This window comes from Bison bison, unplaced genomic scaffold, assembly GCF_000754665.1.
Source record: "Bison bison bison isolate TAMUID 2011002044 unplaced genomic scaffold, Bison_UMD1.0 scf7180017864522, whole genome shotgun sequence".
Classification (NCBI taxonomy): Eukaryota; Metazoa; Chordata; class Mammalia; order Artiodactyla; family Bovidae; genus Bison; species Bison bison.
Genome location: NW_011495073.1, coordinates 220,125 through 246,767, shown reverse-complemented (window position 1 = coordinate 246,767; position 26,643 = coordinate 220,125). Strand labels below are relative to the sequence as shown.

Genomic DNA, 26,643 nt, shown 5'->3' with positions numbered 1-26,643 from the left:
GGCTAGCTGGGCCACGTGACAGCCGCAGAGCCCTCTCCGGTGTGTTTCTGCTTTGCTGGGCTTCACAGGGGGTCCACTTACGAGAGTCAGGATGCCCACATTGTATCATTGTAAACACTAAGGTAGGTGCTGCTTAGGGAGATTTGTCAGATGTGACTAAAGACCCAGTCAGTGCAAAGGTATGTGGCCCTGGAAAGGCTGACTTCATAGATGGAGGGTCTTCGAGAGGGTTAGGACCTCCTCGGCTCTAATGGGTGAGTGGTTGGGCATGTCCTGGACTGGACATATCCCATTACCCCCTGACCAGCCCTTGTGGATGGGAACCTGCAGCCCCTATCTGTGGGACAGGCTCTATTGTTTCCTAATGGCCTGCCCTGCTGATTCTAGGCTCGCTGAGCCAACCCCAAAACTGCAGAAGCCAGTCCTGGTATGAAATCTTTGTTTTCGTTCTGCTTCTGAGGTTGACACCTTACTGATATAGATATCCTAGATAAATGAGAATTTCCCTCCAGTCTTTTCATTGGCAAGCTTAAAAGTGGATGAAAACATAATATATGAAAAAATATAGTGTGACTATCAGTTTTAAAATGTTGGAGTTTTATCAATTCCAAATATAAACATCATAGTAAACTTATTAGAATGAAAATATTTAAGCCCTTCATTCGTAATTAGACAGTTCATGCCTTAATTCAAAATATGACCCTGATTTATATCCATCTGGGCTTCCCACATGGTGCTAGTGGTAAAGAATCTGCCTGCCAATGCAGAAGACATAAGGGACCTGGGTTCAATCCCTGGGTGGGGAAGATCCCCTAGAAGAGGACATGCCTAGAGAATCCCATGGACAGAGGAGTCTGGTGGGCTATGGTCCATAGGGTCACAAAGAGTTGGACATGACTTAGCACTTATACACACACACACACATACACACTGCATATATCCATAAATGTATATAATAATTTTTCAGTTCCATATAAAATATAATTTTAACAACTATTTTCATAATCTAAAATATAATAAAACATAATACTATAATATATACATTTGTATACAGGTTTATTAGTTAGATGACAATCATCAAAGATACTTTACCTTGGTTTTTCCAAAATGTTCATTAAGACAAAATTCAGTTCAAAGATCATTCCAAGTTTTCGTAGAAGTTCGAGGAAATAAACTGGATTGTAATGTACAACTACAGGTGGTCTACAAGCAAAAATAAACTCACCTCATCTCTGCAAAGAGATCTTTGTGGATGTCTTTTAGCAGAAGAAATATTTTGTTCCCAGAATTTTCCTTTAGTAAAAAGAAGAATGTTTTCAAAAGCTGTTCCATGAAACCCACTCTGCTTCTTGGAGGGAGAACGATTCTCTTACCATTTTCTGATTGTGTGTGGTTCAAGACGAGGTTAATGAGATTCATTATTTGAAGGTCAGCATCACTTAAGTTCAAGGCTGCTCCTTGAGAACGCTCAGCTAAGTTATTGATTGAATTAATTAGGAAGCTTTCAAAAAGCAGCTGAACAACTGAGAAATTAGTTAGCTGTTCTTGACTTAGCAGACGAGTAAGAAGGGCAACATCAAAATTACCTTCTCTAGAAACATTTTTGAGATAACCCAAAAAGGTAGCAATGTCTTTAGTCACCAAAGCGATATCATCAGTTGAACTCTTGTTAGCCGAAAGAAGAAATAATGTTTGTATCATTTTGGAGTAATCTTCATGTGCAAGTTTATGAAACCAGTTTTTTATGACCAGTAAAAAATCTTCAATAATTTCTAATGTCTTCAATGATGATAAATCCAGGCTTTCCAAAAAATGAGCAAGTGGTAAGGTTATGTTTTGAAGAGCCACTGAATTAGTTCTTTGTATCATGTTGTCAATTTTAGAATATAGGGGTCTGATACTAAAATTATGGGTTAGATCTTTCATGATTTGTTCAAACTCAAGCCATTGTTTTTCCAAGTTGTAAGCTGCTTTGCTTTTCTTAATAAAACATGATAATGCTTCTAAACTACTGCCTGTGAGGTTTGCATTCAGCAATGTCATGAAAGGAGAAACTAGCGAATTGGTGCTGTTTACCAGGTTCTCCTTCCTAGAAAGAAAGTCTGTTATCCTTTTCAAATGAAAGGAAATATTATACCGAACAGATGTTTCTGCTCCTTCATCCACATTAAGAACCTTGTTTAAACTAACTAGTTTTTCAAGAAAGTTTTCATCTGATGTGACTTTTGTAAAGTTGAAGTTTTTAAATTTTTCTATGATTGGCAAAGCGACTTGCTTTATGAGATGACCAGGACAGAGCTCAGAGATGCCACCACTGCTCTGATTTCCAGAAAGCTGGACAAATGGTAACACCTTATGCCAAAACTCTTGCACAGATTTCACAAGTGGAGTTTTAACGTGGAAAACTTCACACAGCTCTAGAAGAATGGAACTCCAGTCCATTAGTTCATGAATTACACAGGCTACTTTCCTAGTTATTTCCATCTGTGAGCTTTCATTCAAACATTGTGAATCATCACCGTGGGGAGACAGGTGGAGGTGGTCAAGGATACTGGCTACTTTGCTGTAAAAGGAAGATGCGAGCTTATGAGCATTACAGGCGTCTGATCTTGGGTTCTGCTGAAACCCAGAAGTTGTATGATTCCAGCACCAAAACACAGGAAGACAAGTTAATGTCTCCGAAAGGATGCCCGGTTGAGCTGATACTGATTCAATTGTGTCCATAAGAGTTTTTATCACAGCAGTGAAGTCTTCCTTGGTGACATCTGACAGGTGTATGCCATGGAGGAGTGTGAAGTTATAGACATCCCTGAGGGCCTCTGTGATGTTCTTGTCGCCCATGCCCCGCAGGAGCCTCATGGCATGCGGGAGCATGTAGTACACATCCACCAGGGCATCAGCACCCTTTTTAGGAAACAGACGTGAGAGCCTCAGCAGGTGGTTAATACTCCAAGAATGTGAGCTGTCGACAAATTTTTCCATTAAGTCAACAAAGAAGTTGATCCCCAAATTGCTAGCACCTAACCTGCTGATGTTCTTAAAGAAATCCATCATGCTTTCACTAATGTGTTCAAGCTGATCTACTAGCAGATATATGTCTGTTTTCTTAACAGTGTGCAGGACAGAAGTCATCTTCTTTAAAATTTGCAAGTCACCTGGCTCTTGTGGAATATTGTGATAAGCAGAGGGTTTTAGGGAGTTGAACAAATCCTTCATGAGTTGAATACTGAGACCCACAGCTTTCATTACTTCTTGAGAAATTATTTTGGGTGAACTTTGGAGATCGTGAGATAAATTGAAGGTAAGGTAACTAGCTAACTGGTAAAATGAATTGCCTAAGCTATGTATATCCTTTTCCTTTGGACTGGTAGCAATTATGTTTAAATTTTTTTCAGCTTTATATGAGGTGTTATTTTCTAGGTTGTTAGGGGAAATATCTTTCACAAGATTTTGAATTTCCTTCCCTAGAGCTACTAATTGCAGCCAAATATTTTGAAATTGAAGAGGCATTTCATCTGACATTTCTATGGGTTTTAGAATTAATTCAGTAAAATGTGTCCAGTTAGATTGAGGTACAAAATCAAAGTCTCTTGAGACGTTGTTGATAATCATCCTTACTTGGTTTGTGGAATCATTTGAAAGAGTTAATAAAATCTCAAAATGTGGTACCTTTTCTTTTCCAAAGACTGCGGTGAGTAGAACATTTAGAAAGTCTGTCACGTTTTTTAAGTAAACATTCACACAGTTTATATGTGACCTATTCAGTGAGCAAGGCTCCATCATTATATTCAACATCCCAGTAACAAGCTTCAAAGTAGAGTTCAGTTTGTCTTTCACCTCTCTGAGACTCTGCAGAACACCGTGAAGATGGCCTTGTGAAAAACTGGAGTTATACACAGCACACAGGTGGTTTATAGCGCTGACCCACGTGGCACATCCTTTCAGTCTGCTAACTATGTCCACAGAGGAAAATGTGGAATTCAACATGGCCAGAATGTGGAATGCCCTCTGGGAAGAATTTTCATACAATAAACCATCTTCCAAGATAAACTCAGTGACATTTTGGAAAATGTCAGCACAGGACAATAAATCTTGGTTGTGGGACATATTTTTAAGAAATAATACCGTGTCTCTTAGGTCGGTGATGACACTTGCAAACTTTACTTCATAATTTGTGAGGTTCCTTAAGAGAAAGTGATTCATCAAATGTACACTTCTATCTATAGATGCTGAGGTATTGCTCAACTCAATAAAAATGTTGAGCAGAGAATATAAAAACTCTCTGCTCGTGTTGGTATCTAGTGACTTCAGCTGACTCAGGGTAGTTTCCATGGTGAAAAGGGATTTCTCTACCTGGTCCAGGTTAAGCAACTTTACTCGAACGAATCCATCACCTAGTGCTACCCAGAGATCCCTGAGATTCAGGAAATCATTCCAATCACGAAAGCCATCAGTTTGAGTTACATTCTTAAACAAATGTAAGATGAGTCTAGCAGGGTGATGGTTGGGAATTACTTCCTGACAGCTTGTAGGAATTTTCTTATGACTTTCCAGTTCATCCAAAAGCTGACTGAGACCAACACGAAGAGGAGTGAAAACGTTCGTGTCCAGCTGAAATATCTGAGCTATGTGTCCACAGACCTCGGTCCACGTGTGAAGCCACAGAGTGGTGCAATGAAGAGCTGTAAACTCGTGGAACTCACTGCCATCTGCTGGGAAGTTTGAAAGGATTTGTGCCCATGGGAGGATAAATGGAGACCCCTCAGCTGGTGAATAATTTGCAGAAGAAATGCTTTTATTATCCAGAACAAAGCATTCATCACCCAGCAGGGCCTCTGCTGAGCCATTAAAGAGTTGACTCACATACTGAAATACAGAATTACGAAAACCGTCATCCACCATGAAGAGGTGCTTGAGGCCTCTCAAAGTAGCATGGATGACTTCCATTGCAGGGCCCTCTGTGGACACCAGGGATTGGGCTTGAAGCTCCAAAAAGTTAAAAATTGAAAGCAATTGTTGACAGTAAGGTACTTCAGAAATCCTCCCGAGGACCCCTGTTGTCTCATATAAAAATGAAAATGCTTTGCTGATGTTTTGGAAATTAAATTGCTTTAGGATATCCAAAATGTGTTTTGAGATTTGCATAAGGAGAAAAAGCAAAGACTCTCTGCTCTGAATGCCCATGAATTCATACATATACTGGTGAAATGAAGAATAAATTTGCAGAAGTAAAGCTGAATCTTTGTCCTGGAAGACATGTAGATATACACAAGTCAAAATTTTCTCAATGTCTTGTTTTTGAGGTTCAGAAAGGGCTAAGAAAAGACTGGATGCGTTCCTCATAGCATAGAGTGTGTCCACAGTTTCTGAGACTTGTTCCTGGCTCAGAAATCCAAACTCATAGAGACTATTTATTATCACTTCAATTACATGAACAAAGTCCATTTTCATGGCTGGTGATTGAGGCCAATCTGAATGAAACAATTGGGAAAAGTTAAAGCTTTTCCTATGAATCATCTCATTTTCTGAATCAGACAAATTTGCAAGTGCAGGCAAGAGTCCCAGTTCAGCTCTCTTTTCTTTTGAAGCGCCATGCATCCAAAATGCCAGAAACTTGGGGTTCATGCCCAGAAGCATTAACTCCACAAATCTCAAGATATTTATTGATTCCTTCCTTATCCAGAAACTTTCATGAGTTTCTATTTTTTCAATCATCTCTTTGCTGACTTCCAGAAGTTTCTGAGTATCCATGCCAGGTATATCTCTCCCTAAACTTGCTGAATGATTTAGCCACAAATGACTTGTATTTAGAGTCATCTCAGGGACAGATGGGAGGTTATAGAATTTGAGAATACTGGATAAGTTGAATGGATTAGGCAATAATAATTTCTCCAAAAATTCCATAAAAGATAAAAGGAAGTTTATTTGCTCATCTTTATGGGTCTGCAACTTCTTTTCCATCACTAGAAGTTCCTTTGTATAATTTAAGACCCTACAATATTAACAGAACCAATTCAGTACCAGAAAAAAATACCTTTAAGAAAAATTCAACTTATCAAATTTTCAGACAATATGCAGTCTTGTTTACAGGAAAACATAAATGAAATATTTACTAGGCAATATATTTTCCCACAGAGATTAAATTAATGTGAACATCTGAAAATGTTTTAGAAATCTACAATGTAGTTGCATACTTTTAGCTTAAATTCTGCTTCTTGCACCAAAAACAATGCATTTTAAAGTTATTTTACTCAATGAGTTGATACGCATGGTCATTAACGTCTGCTATTTATTCTAGAAGAATCTTAGCATTCAATTCCTTATTACATCTCAGAGTGTCCTAGTGATAGAAGTTGTCCAAATGGCAAGACAATTTGCCCCTGTATGATCCAAGGACAAGTGTTGAGATTTCTCATTCTAAAAAGCAATCACAGTGCTCTGTAAACAATGCTGTACTCCTGACTATGAGAAACTTATTGTTTTAGATGGTATAAAATAAACTTCTCCTCCAGGAGTTTATTTTTACAACACAAAGAGGTCTCAAAGGAGCAGCTCAGCAATTATGACAAATCTACACTTACAGTGTGAGTCTTCACTTGAAGGAGTTACTTCTCAGACTCAGGAACAACACACCCACTTTTGAAGTCCTGGGGCTGTGTGTTCTGGACTCTAGGAAGGAAACTTGTGCCTGTGTCTACCACACGTGCATTCACAGCCCCTCCACCCATGGGCACCAGGCAGCCCTCTATCAGCCCACCAACACTTCTGCAGGGAAACTTCAGAAGAGGCTCAGTGTGTGTGGGCAACAGACCCTTAACACTTAAGTCTGGGACTTCCCCAGCAGTCCAGTGGTTACAACTTAGTACTTCCACTGCAGGGGACACGGGTTCGATCGCTACTCAGGGAGCTAAGATCCTACATGCTGCAGGGCAAATAAGCCCACATACTTCAACTAGAGAAAAGCCTTAATGCCACAGTGAAGAGTCCCCAAAGCCAATATTTTTTTTAAGTTAAAAAAAAAAACAAACACTTTAAGTCTGCAGAATGAGCTGTGCTGCCAACCATAAGAAGAGCTTCAATTTTCAGACTTTTTAAGATTTCAGAACTGTGGGTACAGGATTTTGACCTGTTTTGGCTATTATTGCCTTAAAGGGTGAATTACTTTCTGAACTTCCTTAATTCTATAATCCTGTGTGTAACCCAGCCTGACATAGAATAGAGAGAGGATGGATGAGATGCAGGAATCGTTTTCCTCTCTTAGAGCTGAGATCTGAAAGCAGAAAAACTACAGGCTCAGTTAAGTTTACTACTATTTGTAGAACAGAGAGCTACTAGTTTGAACCATGGAACACTGAAAACATTTCCTGGAGAAAATTCCATCAGGAAAAAGAAAGCTCGACTATGAAGAATTTGAGATAAGCCTTACTCAAATTCAGCCAGGCAGAGAAATACATTCATGAAGAGATTGTGTTATTGGTACAGAAGAATGCAGAACGATCTTGTTTTTCATTAGCAACTGGAAGTCATGAAGCAGTAGTAGTCAGATGACTGAGAACCGAGTCAGAACTGCTGCTACTAATAATGATGCTGCCTCCCACATTTATATCACCTTACAGTTTATTAAGCACTTTCTCGACTATCATCTTAGTTCATTCCTACAACAGCCCTTTGAAGTAAACATCATTATTTCCATTTCATAAGGAAAGAAACATTTCAGGATTTTTTAAGTTAGCAAATTCAAACTGCTGTTGTACAGCAGGAACCAGGTATGGGCTGCGTTTTCTCATTTCAGGCTCAGCTGTCTTAATATTAGTTGTGCTTAGTGTCCATTCTTCTTCATCCATTCATTAAGTCAACACCTAGGTACCTAGCCCCTGTCATGAAAGATGGGCTCCCGTGGTGACTCAGATGGTAAAGAATCTGCCTGCAATGCAGGAAACTTGGGTTCAATCCCTGGGTCAGGAAGATCCCCTGGAGAAGGGAATGGTTACCCACTCCAGTATTCTTGCCTACAGAATTTCATGGACAGAGAAGCCTGGTGGGCTACGGTCCATGGGGTCACAGTCAGACACAACTGAGCAACTAACACTGCTACTACTATCATTAAAGACACTGTGCCAGCTGCTACGGATCTACAAATATAAAATTAAAACATGCTCTTGGAGCATCTAGACTAGTTTCATTGCTGGCTTTCTGTGTTATTAAGTAGTTAATATCTTCAGGAAAGTGAGGTATTATAAACCTAACTCACGTGAGCAAAGGGCTGATTCTCCAGAGGGTCCGTCCCCTGCTCTTCCTCCTGTGCCCACTAATAGCTGAGCTTAAAAAGCTTCCCAGGATTTTTCCGTCTATGTTTATCAGTGATATTGGCCTGTAGTTTTCTTTTTTGTGTTGTCTTTCTCTGGTTTTGGAATCAGAGTGATGATGGCCTCGTAGAATGAGTTTGGAAGTGTTCCTTCCACTACAATTTTTTGAAAGAGTTTTAGAAGGATAGGCATTAGCTCTTCTCTAAATACTTGATAGAACATGGAAATTTACATTACCATCTGTAAAATAGATAGCCAATGGGAATTTGCTGTATAGCTCAGGAAACTCAAACAGGGGCTCTGTATCAACCTAGAGGGGTGGGATGAGGTGGGAGATGGGAGGGAGGTTCAAAAGGGAGGGGATATATGAATACCTATGGCTGATTCATGTTGAGATTTGACAGAAAAGAACAAAATGCTGTAAAGCAATTATCCCTCAATAAAAGAATTAATTTAAAAAAAAAAAAAAGCTTCCCAGGAGTGATGGATCCCAGTGATGGATACTTGTTATGGGATGCTTCTTAAACTTTGACCTATACCAGAGCCACCTATAGAATTCTTCCTATCTACAGAAATCTGAGTCCCACACATAAGCAAGATTTAGCATGTCTGGGGCAAAGTTCAAGCACTTGTATTTTCAGCAAACTTTACAGATAAATTTTATCCATTTCTAAGTTTGAGAACTACTACTCTAAGGCAAAGCTTCTGTCACATCATGTCCCAACACACCCCACAGACAATAACGTGTGCTTTTAAACTATACACAGTATCCATGATTATATATTAAAATGTCCATTTCAGTACATGCACTGAAACAGTATAGCAGTATATAATCTGGCAGATTTGGTCCAAAGATCACTTCTCTCTCAAAAGTCTCCAGAACTTCAGACTCTTAAATCATTGACCCCCAGTGTAAACTCTAAGTAAATAGATAAGACTATTTTTCAAAGAATGATTTTTTTGTAGTGGGGGGATTTTATAATAAACTACATTATCAAATGGAAATCTTATTCCTCTAATTTGTTTCCTTTCAAAATCCATGGAAACATGAGTTATATATTCTATTATACAAATATTTACTGAGAATTGAATACATATGAAAGACTATCAACAGCTAAATCAGGATCTCATGTTTTAAAGCAAGCGTTTTGTTTATTTCAAATAATAGTTAAGTCAAGACCTAGAAGTTGAATTCTGAAAACTCACCTGGACATGGAAGCTGTTGGAGTCCTGAACAAGTTATTCAAAAATGCAAAATAATTATCACTGATGCTTTTCCAATCCATGTTTTCTTTATAACAAGGAGATTCCTCAGAGAAACCTAAATAGAAAGGCATTTCATATATTGATTTCAAATTGGGTAAAAGGTCAAGTCTAGTAAAGTGAAAAATGCTACAGTATCTCAGTTAACATGGTTGAAAGTATAACAAAAGAGGATTAGAAGTCCTTCTCATTTGTCTTCCACTTGCGGCCAAGATGAGGTACCATTGGCCATCAAGCAATGTAGGACAGAGACCCACAAACCACAGAAAATAAGCAAGGTGAGACCTTCCAGGCTGTGACTCAGACAGCAGGAACAGAGCTGGGGCCTGGTGGGCATGCTGAGTTTAGGGGGAAAAGTTTAGGGTCCAAGAGATAGCAGAATTTACAGGACAGGGGAGCAGAACTAAGGAAGCGAGTTTTCTGCCATCTGCCCTCTCCAAGTACACAGCTGAGGACAAATTGATCCGTGCACAAGAAGGGGCTCCCTGAGACCAGGGAAAGACCCACACCAAAATTAAAGATTTAGGAACTTCCCTGGTGGTCCAGTGGTTAAGAATCTGCCTCCAGACACAGACAACAGACGTGTGGACACAGGGGTGCAAGGGAAGAACAGAGTGGGAGGATGAAGAGAGTAGCAGGGAAACATATACACTACCATGTGTAAAATAGACAGCCAGTGGGAATTTGTTGTGTGACTCAGGGAACTCAAATCGGGGCTCTGTGACAGCCTGGAGGGGTGGGATGGGGAGGGAGGTGGGAGGGAGATTCCAGAGAGAGGGGACATACGTATACCTGCAGCTGATTCATGTTGATGTATGGCAGAAACCAACAAAATACTGTGAAGCAATTATCCTTCAATTAAAAAAATTAATTAAAAGAAAAATCCACCTGCCAATGCAGGGGACACGAATTTGATCCCTAGTCCGGGAAGGTTCCACATGCTAAGGAGCCACTGTGCCAGAAGTACTGAGCCTGTGTTCTGCAATAAGAGAGGCCACCACAGTGAAAAGCCCACACACCAAAACCAGCAAGAACCCCCACATGAAGCCACAAAGACCCAGCACAGCCAATAAATAAATGAACAATTCACTGGCCAGTGATCACACAGGACCAGGAAAAAACTTTGAACTCATTAATCAGACTGGAGTGATCCATGATGTGTTAGACATTGAGGGTAAGATGCAAAAAAAAAAAAAAAAAGGGTCGTGACTTAGTAATGGGATATTTACAACCTCTCTAAGCACTGCTCCAGCCCTGCCCAACAAATCTTAAAAGTAAGACCCTAAAGGATCAAACTATTTCAAGCAATGTTTTCAATAAAAGGAAAACAAAATAACAAGCACAAAACAAGGTTAAATTCATAATATTTAGCATTCAGTCAAAAATTACAAGGCATGCAGAAAAGCAGGAAAAGGTGACCCATAACTAGGAGAAAAATTGATTAATCAAAACTTACCCAGAACTGACAGAATTCAAGTAGAATTAGTAGATAAGAGGACTCATCACATAAAACAGTTTATAATACTTAGCTTAAAAACCCCAATTAAAGGGCAAAATTTGTCAGGTCAGACAAAACTAGAACTAATTATATGTTGCATGTACAAAATTACTTGAAATAAAAGACATAAAAACTTAAAAGTAAAAAGATGAAAAAGACATATCACCCTACATTTTCAAAAGGAAGCTTTCAGATGAAGTAGATGTCAGATGATAGTATCATTGTTATTCCATAACCATAAAAGCAACAATTAATCAGGAAGACATAACAATTCTAAATCTTTATGCACATTATAACAGAGCCTCAAACCATATGACACAAAAACTGATGAAATACAGGATAAATAGACAAAGCCACAATTATAGTTGGAAATTTCAATAGCTCTCTCCAAACAATTGATAGAAGACGAAGACAAATATCAGGATACAGATTTCTACAATACTATCAGATAACATGATCTAACTGGTGCTTAAAGAATGCCCCACGTGACAACAACATTGTACATATTCTTTCCAAAAGTAACGGGATATTTTATAAGATCATCCATATTCTAGACTATAAAAAATAATCTCAATAAATTTAATAAGATTAGAGTCATACAAAGAATGTTCATTGATTAACTAAATTATATATCAATGACATAATTATATATCAATAAACATAATCTTTGATATTAATTTCTCATTTTGATAATAATTTCTCATTTAAGTACATTTTTCTCTACAATCACCTCCTGTATTTTTTCAGTTTTTTAACTTTATTGAGGTTTGATATAGATTTCTAACATAATTCCACAGTGATAAGAGAATAGACTCTACATGATCCCAATACCTTTAGACTATGAATTTTTGCACCTTGTTTTATGTCCCTATCAATTCCAGTATCTCCTACTTTATAGTCTGAGAAACTGAATAGAATTTATATTCTACTGTTGTGTGAAAATTGTATAAATCTTACTTTTGTTGAATTGGTTCATAGAGCTTTTCAGGTCTACAATATCCTTCTACTTTTCTGTCTATTCAGCCTATTAATTTCTGAGAGTTTGATATTGAAACTTCAACTAAAGTCTTAATTTATCTACTGAAAAGATAATTGTAATATAGTGAAACTTTGTTCTGTATTTTCCAAGTTTCCTATAAATGTGTTATCATACTTCCATAATTTAAAAAAAAAGAAATCAATGACATAAATATACCTGGAAAACAGCTTACAGGCCAAAAAGAAATCAAAAGGTAAATTAAAAAGCACTTTAAAATTTTATGAAAATGAAAGTACAGTATACTAATATTTGTGAGATGCCATCTAAGAAAATGTACTTAAGAAGACATTTATACCATTAAGTTTCTGTATTGGAAAAAAATAAAGATCTCAGTTTCCAAGTTAAGAAAAGAGAAATGAAGAGTCATTTAAACCTGCAGTAAGTAGAAAAAAAGAAAATCTTAAAGATCAAGGTGGGAACCGAGAAAATAGGAAAAAGAAAAACAATGAACAGAAAATGAACAAAACCAAAGGCTTCTTGTTTGAGATCAGTAACACTGACAAACCTCTGACAGAGGGATCAAGCAAAAAGAAAGGCATACGTTACTGAGAAGGGGTGTGAGAGAGGCAAAGAGTTTACAGATTCTCTAACATTCAGAGAGCAACATGGGAATCAGGGTTCCCTCCACAAGGTGGAAAACCCATATATCATGTGTAGTTAGCCCTCCAGATCACATCCCCCATATCTGCAGATTCAACCCACTGCGGCTCACACAGCACTGTAGCATTTTCTACTGAAAAACATCCACGCACAAGTGAACCAGTGCAGTACAAACCCATGATGTTCAAAGGTCAGCTATATTATGAAAAACACTAAATTAGACATTTTAGATGAAAGAGAAAAATTCCTTAAAGATACAATCTACCAAAGCCCATGCAAGAAGAAATAGACCATCTGAATGGCCTTTAGCTATTAAATAAATTGAATTTGTAGTTTAAAATCTTCCTACAAAGAAAATAAAAGGCCCAGATGGCTTCACTAGTGAAATATACCAAATGTTTAAGGGAGAAAAAATACACAAACTCTTACAAAAAACTAAAAAGGGGAAAACACTTTTCAACTCATGAGGCCAGGATCACTCTGGTAACACAATAAGATAAAGATATTAAAAGAAAGCAAAGCTACAGTCTAATATCTATCATAGCACAAATGTAAAGTGTTAAATAAAATTTTAGCACATTGAATTCAGTAATATACAAAAAAGGTTTACACCTTACCAGTTGGGATTTGTCCCATTTATACAAAGTTGGTTTAACATTATATATATATATTTCATTAGCATTTCAATAGCATAAAAACATTAAGACAACTACAATGAAAAACTACAAGTTGTTAAGAGAAAGTAAAGTAGACACAAATAAACAGAGAGATACTCTATGTTCATAAGTCAGGAGACTCATTATTACCAGAAAAATATCATTCTCCCTTAAATTTACCGATAGATTCAATTCAATCCAATTAAAAAGTTCTAGCAGGATTTTGAGAATCTGACAAGCATTCAGATTGGAAATTGCAAATGACTTGGAATAGCTAAAAACTTTTTTTTAAGAAAACGCAGTTGGAAAGATTTCACTTGACTTTAGAATTTACCATTAAACTATAATAATCAAGATCAGGTGATACTGGTGCAGAGATGACTGGAACAGATGAAACAGTGCAGAGAAAGACCCATGAATTTGCACAATGTATTTAACAACAGTGCAAATGTAGTCAGTGGAGAGAGAAGAATTGTCACAATAAATTTTTCTGGAGCAATTGGATCTCCATGTGCAAAAAATAATAAAATCTGATATACACCTACATCATGTATAAAAATTCACTCAGAATGCACCATAGACCTTGTTTAAAACCTAAGGCTATTAACCTTCTAGAGGAAAACATAGCTCAAAAATCTCTGTGACCTCGAGAGCCAGCAAAACTTCTCAGCTACAATACCAAAACCATGATCCACTGGGGAAAAAAGAAAAAGATAAGAAGAACTTGATCAAAATCAAACCTTTTGCTCCTGGATGACACTGTTGAGAAAAGTGGAAAGACAGGCTTGAGAGTAGGAGAAAATATTAGCAATGGACATATGTGATAAAAGGCTTCTATATCTTACCTTTACAAGGAAATTTCAGACTCAACAATAAAGAAACATACAGACTAATTTTAAAACTGGGGAAATGATCTGAATAGACAATTCATGACTAATGATGCACAGAGGATACGTAAGCACACGACAAGATAGCTGTTCAAATCACTAGTCACAGATGCGAATGAAATCCATAATGAGATACCACACCCACTAGAATGGCTAAAAGTTTCTACACTGACCACACGAAGTGCTGGTGAGGATGTGGCAGGATCAGAGCTCTCTGGTAGAAAAGGTGCTGGTTGAAACTGCAAAAGGTACAACCTTGAAAAACAGTTTGTCATTTTCCTAAAAAGTTAGGCATGCACGTACCATATAATCCAGCCATTTTACTTCTAGAGGGAAAAAAAGCATATTTCCATAAAAAAACTTTATTTTCAGTAGCCCAAAACAGGAACCAAATTGTAACTCATATGAATGGATAAACAATCTGTGATGTATCCACACTCAGCAGTCAAGAGGACGCGTACCACCTCATGAATGAAGCCGAAGCTAATTAGTTCTAATTAATGACAGTAAGTAAAAGATGTCAGAGAACACGCTATATAATTCCATTTATATATATATATATATTTCTAGAAAAGGAAAAAACTAGTTGATGGCAACCAAGGGCAGATCAGTGGTTGCCTGGGGACAGGAGTTGGGGCTGGAATTAACACTGGGAAGAGGTGGGCACAACCCTATCTTAACTATAATGATAGCTTCATGGATACACACACACATGTCAGAACCCAATAAATAGTACATCTAACATGTGAGATCTGTTGTTCAGTTCAGTTCAGTCACTCAGTTGTGTCCGACTCTTTGTGACCCCATGAATCGCAGAACACCAGGTCTCCCTGTCCATCACCAACTCCCAGAGTTCACTCAAACTCATGTCCATCGAGTCGGTGATGACATCCAGCCATCTCATCCTCTGTCGTCCCCTTCTCCTCCTGCCCCCAATCCCTCCCAGCATCAGAGTCTTTTCCAATGAGTCAACTCTTCGCATGAGGTGGCCAAAGTACTAGAGTTTCAGCTTTAGCATCAGTCCTTCCAATGAACACCTTTAGGACTGATAGCCTTTAGAATGGACTGGTTGGATCTCCCTGCAGTCCAAGGGACTCTCAAGAGTTTTCTCCAACACCATAGTTCAAAAGCATCAATTCTTTGGTGCTCAGCTTTCTTCACAGTCCAACTCTCACATCCATATATGACCACTGGAAAAATTATAGCCTTGACTAGACAGACCTTTGTTGGCAAAGTAATGTCTCTGCTTTTGAATATGCTATCTAGGTTGGTCATAACTTTCCTTCCAAGGAGTAAGCATCTTTTAATTTCATGGCTGCAGTCACCATCTGCAGTGATTTTGGAGCCCAAAAAAATAGTCTGACAGTATTTCCACTCTTTCCCCATCTATTTCCCATGAAGTGATGGGACCGGATGCCATGATCTAAACACGTGTGATCTGTTGTACATAGCAATTATATTTCAATAAAACTAATTTTTAAAAAGAAATCCTTCTCATTTAAGGCAAGTAATTTAATCTCTCTAGCACCTATTTCAGAGGAAAAATTACATAAAACTTGCAGTTTTTATGCTTCACTGAGTTCCCACTGCAATTGATTGGCTTATGTGTATATAATTTCATAAGTGTTTAAGACAGGGGAAAAGATGGTAACCATCTCGAAAAAGAGCACAGGTGTGTATGATTAATATCAGATTTTTTTTAAAGCAAATGCTACCAGAAAAACTAGTCTGTATGGTATAACTTTTTTAAACAAAAATAAAAATAGGATCCAGTAAAGTGAATTCCGTGGCCACTGTTTGTGGTACAGTATTACTCTGGCATCATTTCTGTGGGGAGAAGGAACTAGCATCTATGGCAACTGCCTAACAGTACTGCACTAGGCATTTTATGTACATTAGCTTGCTTAATTCTCATAAGGACCCAGTAAAGTAGACCGTATAATTTCTATGTCACCAAGGAGAAAACTGATTGCAATGGGAGGCCAATAACTCACTCAGTAAAGTCTGTATCACAAACAGGGTTTGCTCCCAACTCCATCTGCCTGCAAAACTGCCTGCACTGCACAGTTCAAATGCTTACAACAGAATCCAGTTATTAGAACACTTAGTATCTCTATTATAGCTGAAACTCCAATACTTTGGCCACTTGATGGAAAGAGCTGACTCATTTGAGAAGACCCTGATGCTGGGAAAGATTGGGGGCATGAGGAGAAGGGGATGACAGAGGATGAGATGGTTGGATGGCAACACTGACTCAATGGACATGGGTTTGGGTAGGCTCCGGGAGTTGGTGATGGACAGGGAGGCCTGGCGTGCTGCAGTTCATGGGGTCACAAAGAGTCAGACATGAGTGAATGACTGAACTGAACTGAACCATTATAGATAAATAACAAATTCTTATCACGTGCAATTGGTTTTGTTTCCTACTGGAGGAAGGGAAATATGGAACGTGTAACCTAAAGATGAATGCTGACCAATAGGCTTTGTCCTAGTACTATGTTGTCTTGACATTCGCACTCTGATTCAGTACGTCTGACATGGGCTCTCAGACGGTACTGATGCCACTGATCCAGGGACCACACTTTGAATAGCAAAGATATATGTGAACCAGGAGTGTGTAACTCATCCAACACAGTCAGGAAAGGGCCCAGAGCCACTAACTTCCCTTGACCATTATTAATCAAATAATGTTTCCATGTGACCATCAAAACTGCCTGACAACACATTCACTACCCAAAGCCTTAAAATCTGAGTGTGTTCAATACAGAAAGATTTGCAGGTCTGATGTAAAACATGATGTATCAACATGTATGGAATATATGCAGAACTTTGCAGAGGGGAAAATGTACAGTCCTAAAAGCATATATTAGAAAAGAAAATCTGAGAATCAAAAATCTAGAAAAAGAACATCAAACTAAATTTACTAGAAGGAAGGAAATAAAGACCAAAAAAAAAAAAAAGATTAGCGTAATAGGAAAAAAACATATAGCAGAAACCAACAAAACTTAGTTCTTTGTCAGAAGAGGCTGTATTTCTGCAATGGAGCATGTTTAGGCAGAGTTAAGCTCCTGCAAGGATCCCTCCAAAGGGTAGCAACTGGTCAAGCTTGCAGGCACCACAGTGAGGATTTCTGGATTTGACACTTAGTAGTTTTGTGACGTCCTCCAGGGATGTTGTCGGGAGCCGTGTTAGCCATTATTGACAAAATGGAGGCACGGCCCCAGCTCCCTCTCCTTGTCCCGCAGGCACGGACCCAGGATGAAGGAGCTAGGTCCTGTGATTCTGACTTGTTTTTTCCTTTCCTCGGCTGAGTTGACTGAAAAGAATATTAAGGTGCTTATTATTCTTGAGAGGACATGAGAAGGCACAAAGCCTTCTGCAGTTGTGCTCAGAGAATAATTCATAAAGTTAATCATTGACATTTGTTCAAGGATCTTTACAAAAGAGTGTTCCAGGATGAGCATGTAGGCTGCAGCTTGAGGCCATGGGAAGGATTGTTATCTGAAACTTATTTGTGAAGGAAATGTTTATAGCAAAGGAGCTTGCTGAATTTAGGGCTTAGGAATAATTAGAAATAGTTAGAAGCTAAAGATTTAAGGAATGTTATAATGTTAGCATATTTTACTACAGCTTATAGAGATTAGGAATTTTAGAGATATTAATAGCTAGAAGACTTTTTAGGAGATAGTGAGACCAGGATACTAGGGGCAAACAGGATTTACAAAGATAAGAAATAAACTGAGGTTTGTGGTATGCAGCCCAGATATAAGCACGAGTTGAAATGTAATCACAAGTTAAAGCAAACACAATTCTGAGACAACCCCTGAAGCAGAAACTCTGCTTGAAGGGCAACAGTGATTTATGGAGACAATAAATCTGGGTGAGGGGAAATTGAAAATGTCAAACCTCTGACCTAATGCTTTTGTCAAAGTATAAAAGAGAACCTAAAGCTTGAAATAAACATGCAGTCCAAAAAAGCTGAATGAGAGGCTGCATCGTTACTCGCCTACACCGCTCATCCCTTCAGGCTGATTCCCTGGCTGCTGGAGCTGGACTCCGGCAGGATGTAACCTGCATGAGCTCTGGAATGAAGTCATACCCAACTCATAGGTTGCCATGAGGATTGTGTGACTTCTGAACCTGGGCCTCTGGCTCATGGTGAGTATGTTTGTAGCCCGTGTTTCTGGAAATGGTAGAACTGTGCAGAAATATGCGATGAAAAGGAGGACAAGGTGTTGAAGCAGGAAGTTAACATGTAGGTTGTTGTTTTTTAGTCGCTAAGTCATGTCTGACTCTGTGACCCCATGGACTGTAGCCTGCCAGGCAAGAATGCTTCCCAGGCAAGAATACTGAAGAGGGTTGCCATTTCCTTCTCCAGGGGATCTTCCTGACCCAGGGATTGAACCCTTGTCTCCTGCATTGGCAGGCAGATTCTTTACACTGAGCCACCAGGGAAACCCAACATGTAGGATGAGCACCCAACACAGAAGAACACGGCCATCCCACTGGAGAAGCCACGTGGACCCAGCTCTGTATATGGGGTACATAGCCTGGAGAGTAACAACAGTGAATGCAGGGACCCCTCTCACGGCTGATGAGTCTGATACCAAGAACCAAAGACATGGGGTCTCTAGCAGCCCCTCGGATCAGTTTGAGGAGGAAGGAAGGAGTGTTAGATGGACACGGCCACAGAAAAGGAACAGGAAACTGTCATCCCCAGGCCCCAATCCCCAAGTTCAAGACACAGGGGCTCCAAGGAGATGCTGATGACCGCATGGGACCAGAGCCTATGTAACACAGGAGAACCAGGCACGTGGTTCCCAAGGTAGATGGAAGCACACCCCCGGCTCTAGACCCAGAAGAAGCTGACGCAGAGATGGAGGTGTCTCCCTGCCAGCATCTTCTCTAAAAACAAAGCTTCTCGGAGACCAGTATGATTCTCTGTGAGTTCTGTAGTTGCAAGTTGTAAAGTTCATATTTTAAGGGGCTTTTGGCTCTGACACTGGTACGGAGAGAGGGGAATCTACTTGCCACGGGTACTTGGGGCAGGCACACTGCCAAGGGAGGTGGTACCGCACACAGAGCATCTGGACTTTCAAAGGCTGGGTTACGATGAGTCTGTACAGATAAGTATTTATGGGCCAAACTGGGCCAGTTTAAAGTGGAAGCAGTCACTGTGCTGGGACCTGTGGTCAGTCTTGTTACCACTGATAGAGTAAACGGGAAAGCTCAGTGTGCCTGTGCTGGCAAGCCCCCGCTGTCAGCCCCCTCCCCTCGGTGGGACTGCTTGTCTCTGAGGAAGCTGTGCTGCCACAGCAAATGGGGAAAACACCCACATGGCTGGAGTCCAGAGCACCGACTTACCCAGTGAACTGTTCTGGATACCCTCCTGCTTATTCACATATCGAGCCACTTCGCAAGTCTTCCTGATAAACCCCATAAAGGCTTTCCAAAAGTGTGTGTGTTCCAGGAATGATTGTGCTTTCTCAAGTGTATCAAACATCCTGCAATTAAAACCAATCCAGAAAAAACAACTTTTAATAATGATTTTCCAGAAGGTCTTATCACAAACTCATCTAAGTACAAATATATACAAATGTCTGACAGTCCGATTATACTGGACATTAGAACCTTTGAAATCATTTTCTTATTTATGAACATTCCGATCCTGATTTGCAAAATGAGGAAAAATTATTTTATGGAAATACATAAAACATAAGACAACAAGCCAAGAGAGGAGAAAGTGGGAAATTAAAGGATACGATATGAAGTGAGTTCTGAGTTATGAAAAACACATTTCCCATTTGACATATTCGACTTTGAACATCCTAGCAGCTGAGGAGAATGGAAATTCGTTACACGTACAATCCATGGTTTGAGAAAATAAAAGCAAGGCAGATTTTCTGGAAAAGCACGGCTCCTTTGAAAGCCACTTGCTGGCGATTCACGCGAGCATCCTGGGTGACGTGGTAAACAAGCACCTTGGGGAACCTCCCTGGTGGGCTAGTGGTTACGAATCTGCCTGCCAGTGCAGGGGATGTAGGTTTAAACCCTGGTCTGGGAGCTAAGATCCTACATGCCCCAAGGCAACCTTAAGCCCTCTCACCTCAACTAAAACCCAAAGCTGCCAAAAATATATATATATATTTTTTTTTTCTTAAATAAAGCTCCTTGGACTAAATGAGGGTTCTAGATTTCCTGTGAAAGATTAAGCCAATGGTTAAAAGGGACTGTTTACTATTTTATACCCTGTAGATGCTTTCCAATAGTACCAAACAGGCTAATATTTTTAAAATAGAAAAAAACTTAAGTGACTATTTATAAGTAGAATATGCCATGCTGACCTATCGCTCATATAGAAGGAAGCCACAGGAATCCCTTCGGTTTCCGATAGTGCAGATGTTTTCCACCTAACAGCTACTACTTACACCGTGGAGAAAAGCTGGTCCGCACAGTCAGCAGCGGAGACATCAGCTCTCAGTAGCCGCAGGAGCCGAGTGCAGGGCAGGCTCGCTTCCTGCAGCTGTGCCCCTAGGTCCTGCCAGTCCGGGGCATCTTCTGGTATTGAAACTGGCATACTTGTGTGCCCAGTAATGGCTGCTTGCAAAAGATGACTCTGAAAAGGCAGATACAGCATGGCTTGCAGTCCATAAAGTGATTAAACTGTGGGCAATTGTGATGCAGCCTTGCCCTGTTCTCACTCAGCAGCGGGTCCCTTTGAACTGCACCACGTAGGGTTGGGACCACCAAGTCCTGGACTTGTGTGTCTGTTCACTTGAACAAACCCCAAATTCAGCTGCAGGCAGACATCAACCAGAGAGCACCTACTCTTCAAGCCCGTCTATACTGGCTTGTTCCCCACATGATCCCAGTGGAGCAGACTTCCAAGCATCACAGCCCTGTAACCGGTCCCTGCAGCTCATCGAGGCCAGGCTGGGACCCACGTTTAACCAGCACAGAGCAGAAGGACACGGCCCTTCCGGCCCCACCCTTTCTGAGGACATCGACTCCCAGCCCCACTCTCTTGCCTGGGATCCCAGGCTGCCACAGGAGAAGTGTGGCTGCCCTGCTGGGGGCCACATGAAGAGGCCACAAGGAGCAGAGGGACCCTGGCACTTGGAGGAGACAGTCGCCCCAACCCATGTTGCAACTACCCCCAGGCTCCCGCAGCTAAAAGAGAGGCATCTGGTGGGACCATCAGAACCACCTGCTACACTCTAGGGGTTCGTTAGTGACACACAGCCTAAGCCCCAACAGAAAGGCTATCACGTGTACATAAATATATGAACATAATGACCTCACAGCACCAGCAGATGCTGGCTCTATTGGCTCCAAGTGTGCTGTGTGCTTAGTCGTGTCTGACTCTTTGCAACTTCGTGCCTGCCAGGCTCCTCCATCCACAGAATTCTCCAGCTAAGAATACTGGAGTGGGTAGCCATTCCCTTCTCTGGGGGATCTTCCTGACCCAGGGATGGAATCTGAGTCCCCTGAATTGGCAGGCAGGTTCCTTACCACTGAGCCACCCGGGAAGCCCATGGGCGCCAAGACATAGGCCTTACAGATACAGAGAAACATGGGTGGGCTTTCTGTCGGGAAAGACTTTACAAACTGAGAGCAGGAAAACAGCTGTGCCAACAGGCGATGGCTTCTGTGCCTGCACACACCTTCCCTCTGGCCAGCACTCTCCCCGAGTTCTCCTTGCTTCCAGTCCCCAGCCTCCTTACGAGCTCATACACTCATCTGGGAGGACGCGCCCCACCGGGGACCCAGGCTGCCCCCCGCCCTCCTCAGTCAGGCCGGCGTGCACCCCTCCACCCACAATCCCTCACAGAGCAGGTGCAGAGAAAACACCAACTGGACTGACACGCTACCCTGGTGGCTCAGACGGTAAAGAATCTGCCTGCAATGGGGGAGACCCAGCTTCAATCCCTGAGTTGGGACGATCCCCTGGAGAAGGGGACGGCTACCCACTCCAGTATTCTTGCCTAGAGAATCCCATAGACAGAGGAGCCTGGGGGGCTACAGTCCACAGGGTCACAAAAAGTTGGACATGACTGAGCAACTACACTACTGCTACTACTACAGCTCACTAGTTTCATCTTTTCACTGATTTCATTCCATGGTTTATATGAAAGAAGATAAACGTGAAACAGGAAATACTGAAAGTGAGATGAACTATCAATAAAAAGGATGAACATTCATATAACTTCCAGTGTTCAGTAGGGCTTCCCTTGTGGCTCAGAAGGTAAAGAATTTGCCTGCAATGCGGGAGACCCAGGTTTGATCCCTGGGTCGGGAAGATAACCTGGAGAAAACGGAATGGCAGCTCACTCCAGTATTTTTGCCTGGAGAATCCTATGGACAGAGGAGCCTGGCGGGCTACAGTTCATGGGGTCACAAAGAATTGGACATGACTGGGCAGACACGACAGTGTTCAGTAGGAAAAACGTGGGCTGGACTTGACACAGTCCTTTTCACTAATGCTGCACACTTTGCACACTTAGATACTGGGGGAAGGCAGCCCCAGGTCCTGGGCACGACGTAGGGAGAGCACATGCCCACCAAGCTCTGGCCACTGGAGCTATAACTCGGACCACCGCTGACTGACCTCAGGACACGGCTCCACCCGCTGTGGCATTTGCAGCTGGAAGTGGAGCCGGATACAGGGAAGCAGATGTGACCTGGGGACAGTCCTGGGTGCTCTTGGGGAGATCCGTTCAACATCAAGTAGATTTTGGCCAGGTGGGGCACACAATCTCCTAAGGCGGCCAGACAAGGTCTAGGGTCCCGGGGCAGCTGGGGCTCGACGACATCAGCAGCTGCCTCATAAAACCACAGCTCCAGGATGGATATCTTCAGTGAATCTACCTCAGGAATGAGCTCCCAAGGCCCGGAAGAGGCCAGATGGTGGGTACTCACAGAGTCCTGCACGGACCCAAGCAGCTTGTGTAAAGCACTGGCCTCGCTGGAGGGGAGAGGACCACAGGTCAGTCCCCCGAGGGCCTCCTGGACGCCAGTCACTCTGGGACGCAGGGGAACTCCCGTCTCCAACAAGCACCCACCAAGGCAGAGAGAAGTGGCGTTCTTATTCATCAGCAACTAAGACAAACAGAGGCAGGGAGAGCAACGTGAGACAGTTTCTGAGCCAGAGGCCACGAACAGGAGCCAGACTTACAAGAGAAAACAAAGTTCCTCTAAAATTGCCTACTGGGACTTCCCTGGTGGTCCAGTGATAAGAATCAGCCTGCCAGTGCAGGGGACACGGGTTCCATCCCTGGTTGGGGAAGTTCCACATACCACACAATATGGCCAAAAAAAGGCATAAAAACTGCCTACTGTTCTCTTTACTTTGCTAGAAAAGCAGGAGCAAAAGGAAATACCACTTGATTTTCTCGAGTGTTCTAGCCAAGTTGTTTATTTATGATTCTTTGCTGTTTTACCTGCTTTAACTCCTTAAAAAGCATGTCCTTTTCCAGTTTCGATTGGCCAGGTCCATGGGATCTAGAGTTGTTGGCAGATGCCTCGAGGCAAATGAGGATTTCTGAAGGACAGAAAGACGGGTTACTGTTCAGCCCCTCAGGTTGTTCCGTACCTGACTCAACACGTGGCTGTCAAATAACAGACTGAACCCTGGAAGCAGGCGTGTCAACACCCAGACTTGCGGTCAGACATTCCTGTCTCCCTGAGGAGGGAGCTGAGAAAGTCACCACGATTCTGGCTCCTCTTTCTGAAGACTCACGAGGGGAGGTTCCGTCAGCCACCTCGCTCCCCCTCCACCATGAGAAACGACAGAACCCTGACTGCCCAGTGCACACGGCCACCTCCTGGGACCACAATCATGGTCTCAGTCAGGGAACAGTGCTGGGCAGAGGAGGGGGACAAGGCCTTCAGCCCAGGGGGATGCCAGGGCCGTGGGGAGGGAACAGAGGAGGGGTGCGAGCATCAGTCCCGCCCAAGCACCGGGGATGGGAGTGGATGGGACAGCAGACCTGGTCCCAGGAAGGAGCCCATCCAGGCCCCAGGGAGGCTGACAGGGAGCAGCAGGGTGTGACCTCCAAGGCGACAAGCTATTTATTCAGCCTGGATGTGCCAGGTCTGAAGCACCTCGGGCAGTATGTACTCCACGCCTGCACCTCACCTGCAAACCCGACAGGTGTCTGGCGACTTGGAGTCTGCCCTCCCTGCGCTCACACTTGCCCTGATGTGCAGTGTGGACAAATAAGCCTGGCACTAGTTACCTCGGACGAGGTGTAGATCCTGGGCCCCTGCGTTCCTGAGAGCCCCGTCTAGCTGGAGCAGTCTTGTCAGGGCCGGCCCCGGGGGCAGCTTCCGGAGGACGCGCTGCAGTCTCTGCATATACAGTAATCTGAGGGCGGAAATATACAAATGAAACACGATGGAAAGCAGTTCACGGGCCTCCTTGGGAAATAAAATCCCGCTCCCAGGAGAATCCCCCACAGCTTCAGGATTTCATGTCCCCACAGACACAGATAACCAAGTTCCTGACAGATCGTATCCCCTGAATCCTCCAATTTGGAGATTCTTTTAGGCTGAACATGGATTAAATACTCTCTTTACCCCAAAACAGAAAAGTTTATTCTGAGTAGTGGGTAGAAGAGACAAGGATTAGGATAAAATTCCAGGTGAGATTTAAAGACATTTGCATGAAACCCGAGTTATTAGAAAAAGTTTTGCACAGACGTGTATTTTAAGAGTGTTTCAATGTCCAGATGGTGTGTGGTGGAGTCCAGGCTGCCCAGCTCCAACCAGACCCCTGCACCCTGTTAGGTGGCTTCCATAACAGGGCCTGACAGGATGACCGCGGGCAAGTCGCATTCCTCCAACTCTGGGTCACTCGGGAGGATGCCTGGTCAGTGGGCTCAGAGCACGATGTGGTCACTGATGCCCCGAATCCCTGAGAAGCCAAAAGCGGGGGCAGGGCTCCTGGGGCCCCCAACACTGTGGTCCATCACAATCCAGGCAGGACCCTGGGCAGAAGTGCCAGGACACACTGGAAGTTGGCAGGATTGTTAAGATGACCCACTGCAGTGTCTCTACTGATGTGCATTAAGTAACAGAGGTGCTATTTTTAACAGCTTTAAAGTAGACAGCCAAGCAGGGAAGGTTTTAATGCCCTTGTTCGTGTTCTGTATGTGAAGCTCTCATGAGACAGGACCATGTGTCTCATGATTTCTCCAGCTAATCAGGCAAGTGTCTGCGGCTGGCTGACCCCTCACCCCTTCTGTGGTGCCTGCCCCTCCCTCCTGTGGGAAGCCTCACCACAGCATCCACATGCCCTGGGCAACCACTCAAGTTTTGTTCTATTCAAAGGAAAGCCCTAACTTTAGGAGTTTAATAGTTGGATGGCATCACCAACTCAATGGACAAGTCTGAGCAAGCTCCAGGAGATGGTAAAGAACAAGGAAGCCTGATGTGCTGCAGTCCACGGGGTCGCAAAGAGTCAGACGTGACTCAGCGACCGAACAACACAAGATTCATCAAATCACTACAAACAGCCACCTCCGCTGAAGAAACAGACCCCATGCCACTCTAGACTCCTCCCTCCTCCATGTGAGTGCTGGTTTCAGTATCTTAAACACGAAAACACGTGACCCACCTTTCCTACTTCTGAAATATTTCTGGACCTCATGTAAACATTTCAACTACACAAAAAGTTATAAAGAAATAAGGAAATAGGTACTTCCTTACAGGAAAGGACCTTTAAAATATTTTTGTTCATTTTAAAACAAATATCAGAGACATAAGACCTAAAGGTCAAGAATCTGAAAACCGCCTCAAACATTGTACCCTCATTGGTTGTTTTTAAACCTGTACAGGCATGTCAGTTCAGTTCAGTTCAGTCACTCAGCCGTGTCCGACTCTTTGAGACCCCATGAATCGCAGCACGCCAGGCCTCCTTGGCGTACAGGCACGTAGATTGCTGCAAACAATCCTACCAGGGTCCACAATACAAGCCTCGCACTTTGCAGCTGCTAACTAGCCCTTTGTTGTCTAACTGGGGTTACAGAGAAAGCATCCTAAGAGTCATGCACTCTTTAAAATTGGAGTTGTCACACAGAAATCCCTTGCATTCCTATACACTAATAATGAGAAAACAGAAAGAGAAATTAAGGAAACAATTCCATTCACCATTGCAACGGAAAGAATAAAATACTTAGGAATATATCTACCTAAAGAAACTAAAGACCTATATATAGAAAACTATAAAACACTGGTGAAAGAAATCAAAGAGGACACTAATAGATGGAGAAATATACCATGTTCATGGATTGGAAGAATCAATATAGTGAAAATGAGTATACTACCCAAAGCAATTTATAGATTCAACGCCATCCCTATCAAGCTACCAACAGTATTCTTCACAGAGCTAGAA

General features: G+C 42.0%; 1 protein-coding gene across 1 annotated transcript in view; it reads right to left on the bottom strand.

Moving 5' to 3' along the window:
• The window catches only part of ABCA13 (ATP-binding cassette, sub-family A (ABC1), member 13), a 402,303-nt gene that overhangs the window by 322,510 nt on the left and 53,150 nt on the right, over positions 1 to 26,643 (bottom strand). The window contains exons 11-17 of the mRNA XM_010831050.1: positions 24,488 to 24,615; positions 23,690 to 23,790; positions 23,169 to 23,348; positions 20,678 to 20,865; positions 19,614 to 19,753; positions 9,513 to 9,627; positions 1,226 to 5,992 (exon numbers count right to left, since the gene is read on the bottom strand). Coding sequence (XP_010829352.1) covers positions 1,226 to 5,992; positions 9,513 to 9,627; positions 19,614 to 19,753; positions 20,678 to 20,865; positions 23,169 to 23,348; positions 23,690 to 23,790; positions 24,488 to 24,615 — 5,619 coding nt within the window. The remainder of the gene's footprint in view (positions 1 to 1,225; positions 5,993 to 9,512; positions 9,628 to 19,613; positions 19,754 to 20,677; positions 20,866 to 23,168; positions 23,349 to 23,689; positions 23,791 to 24,487; positions 24,616 to 26,643) is intronic.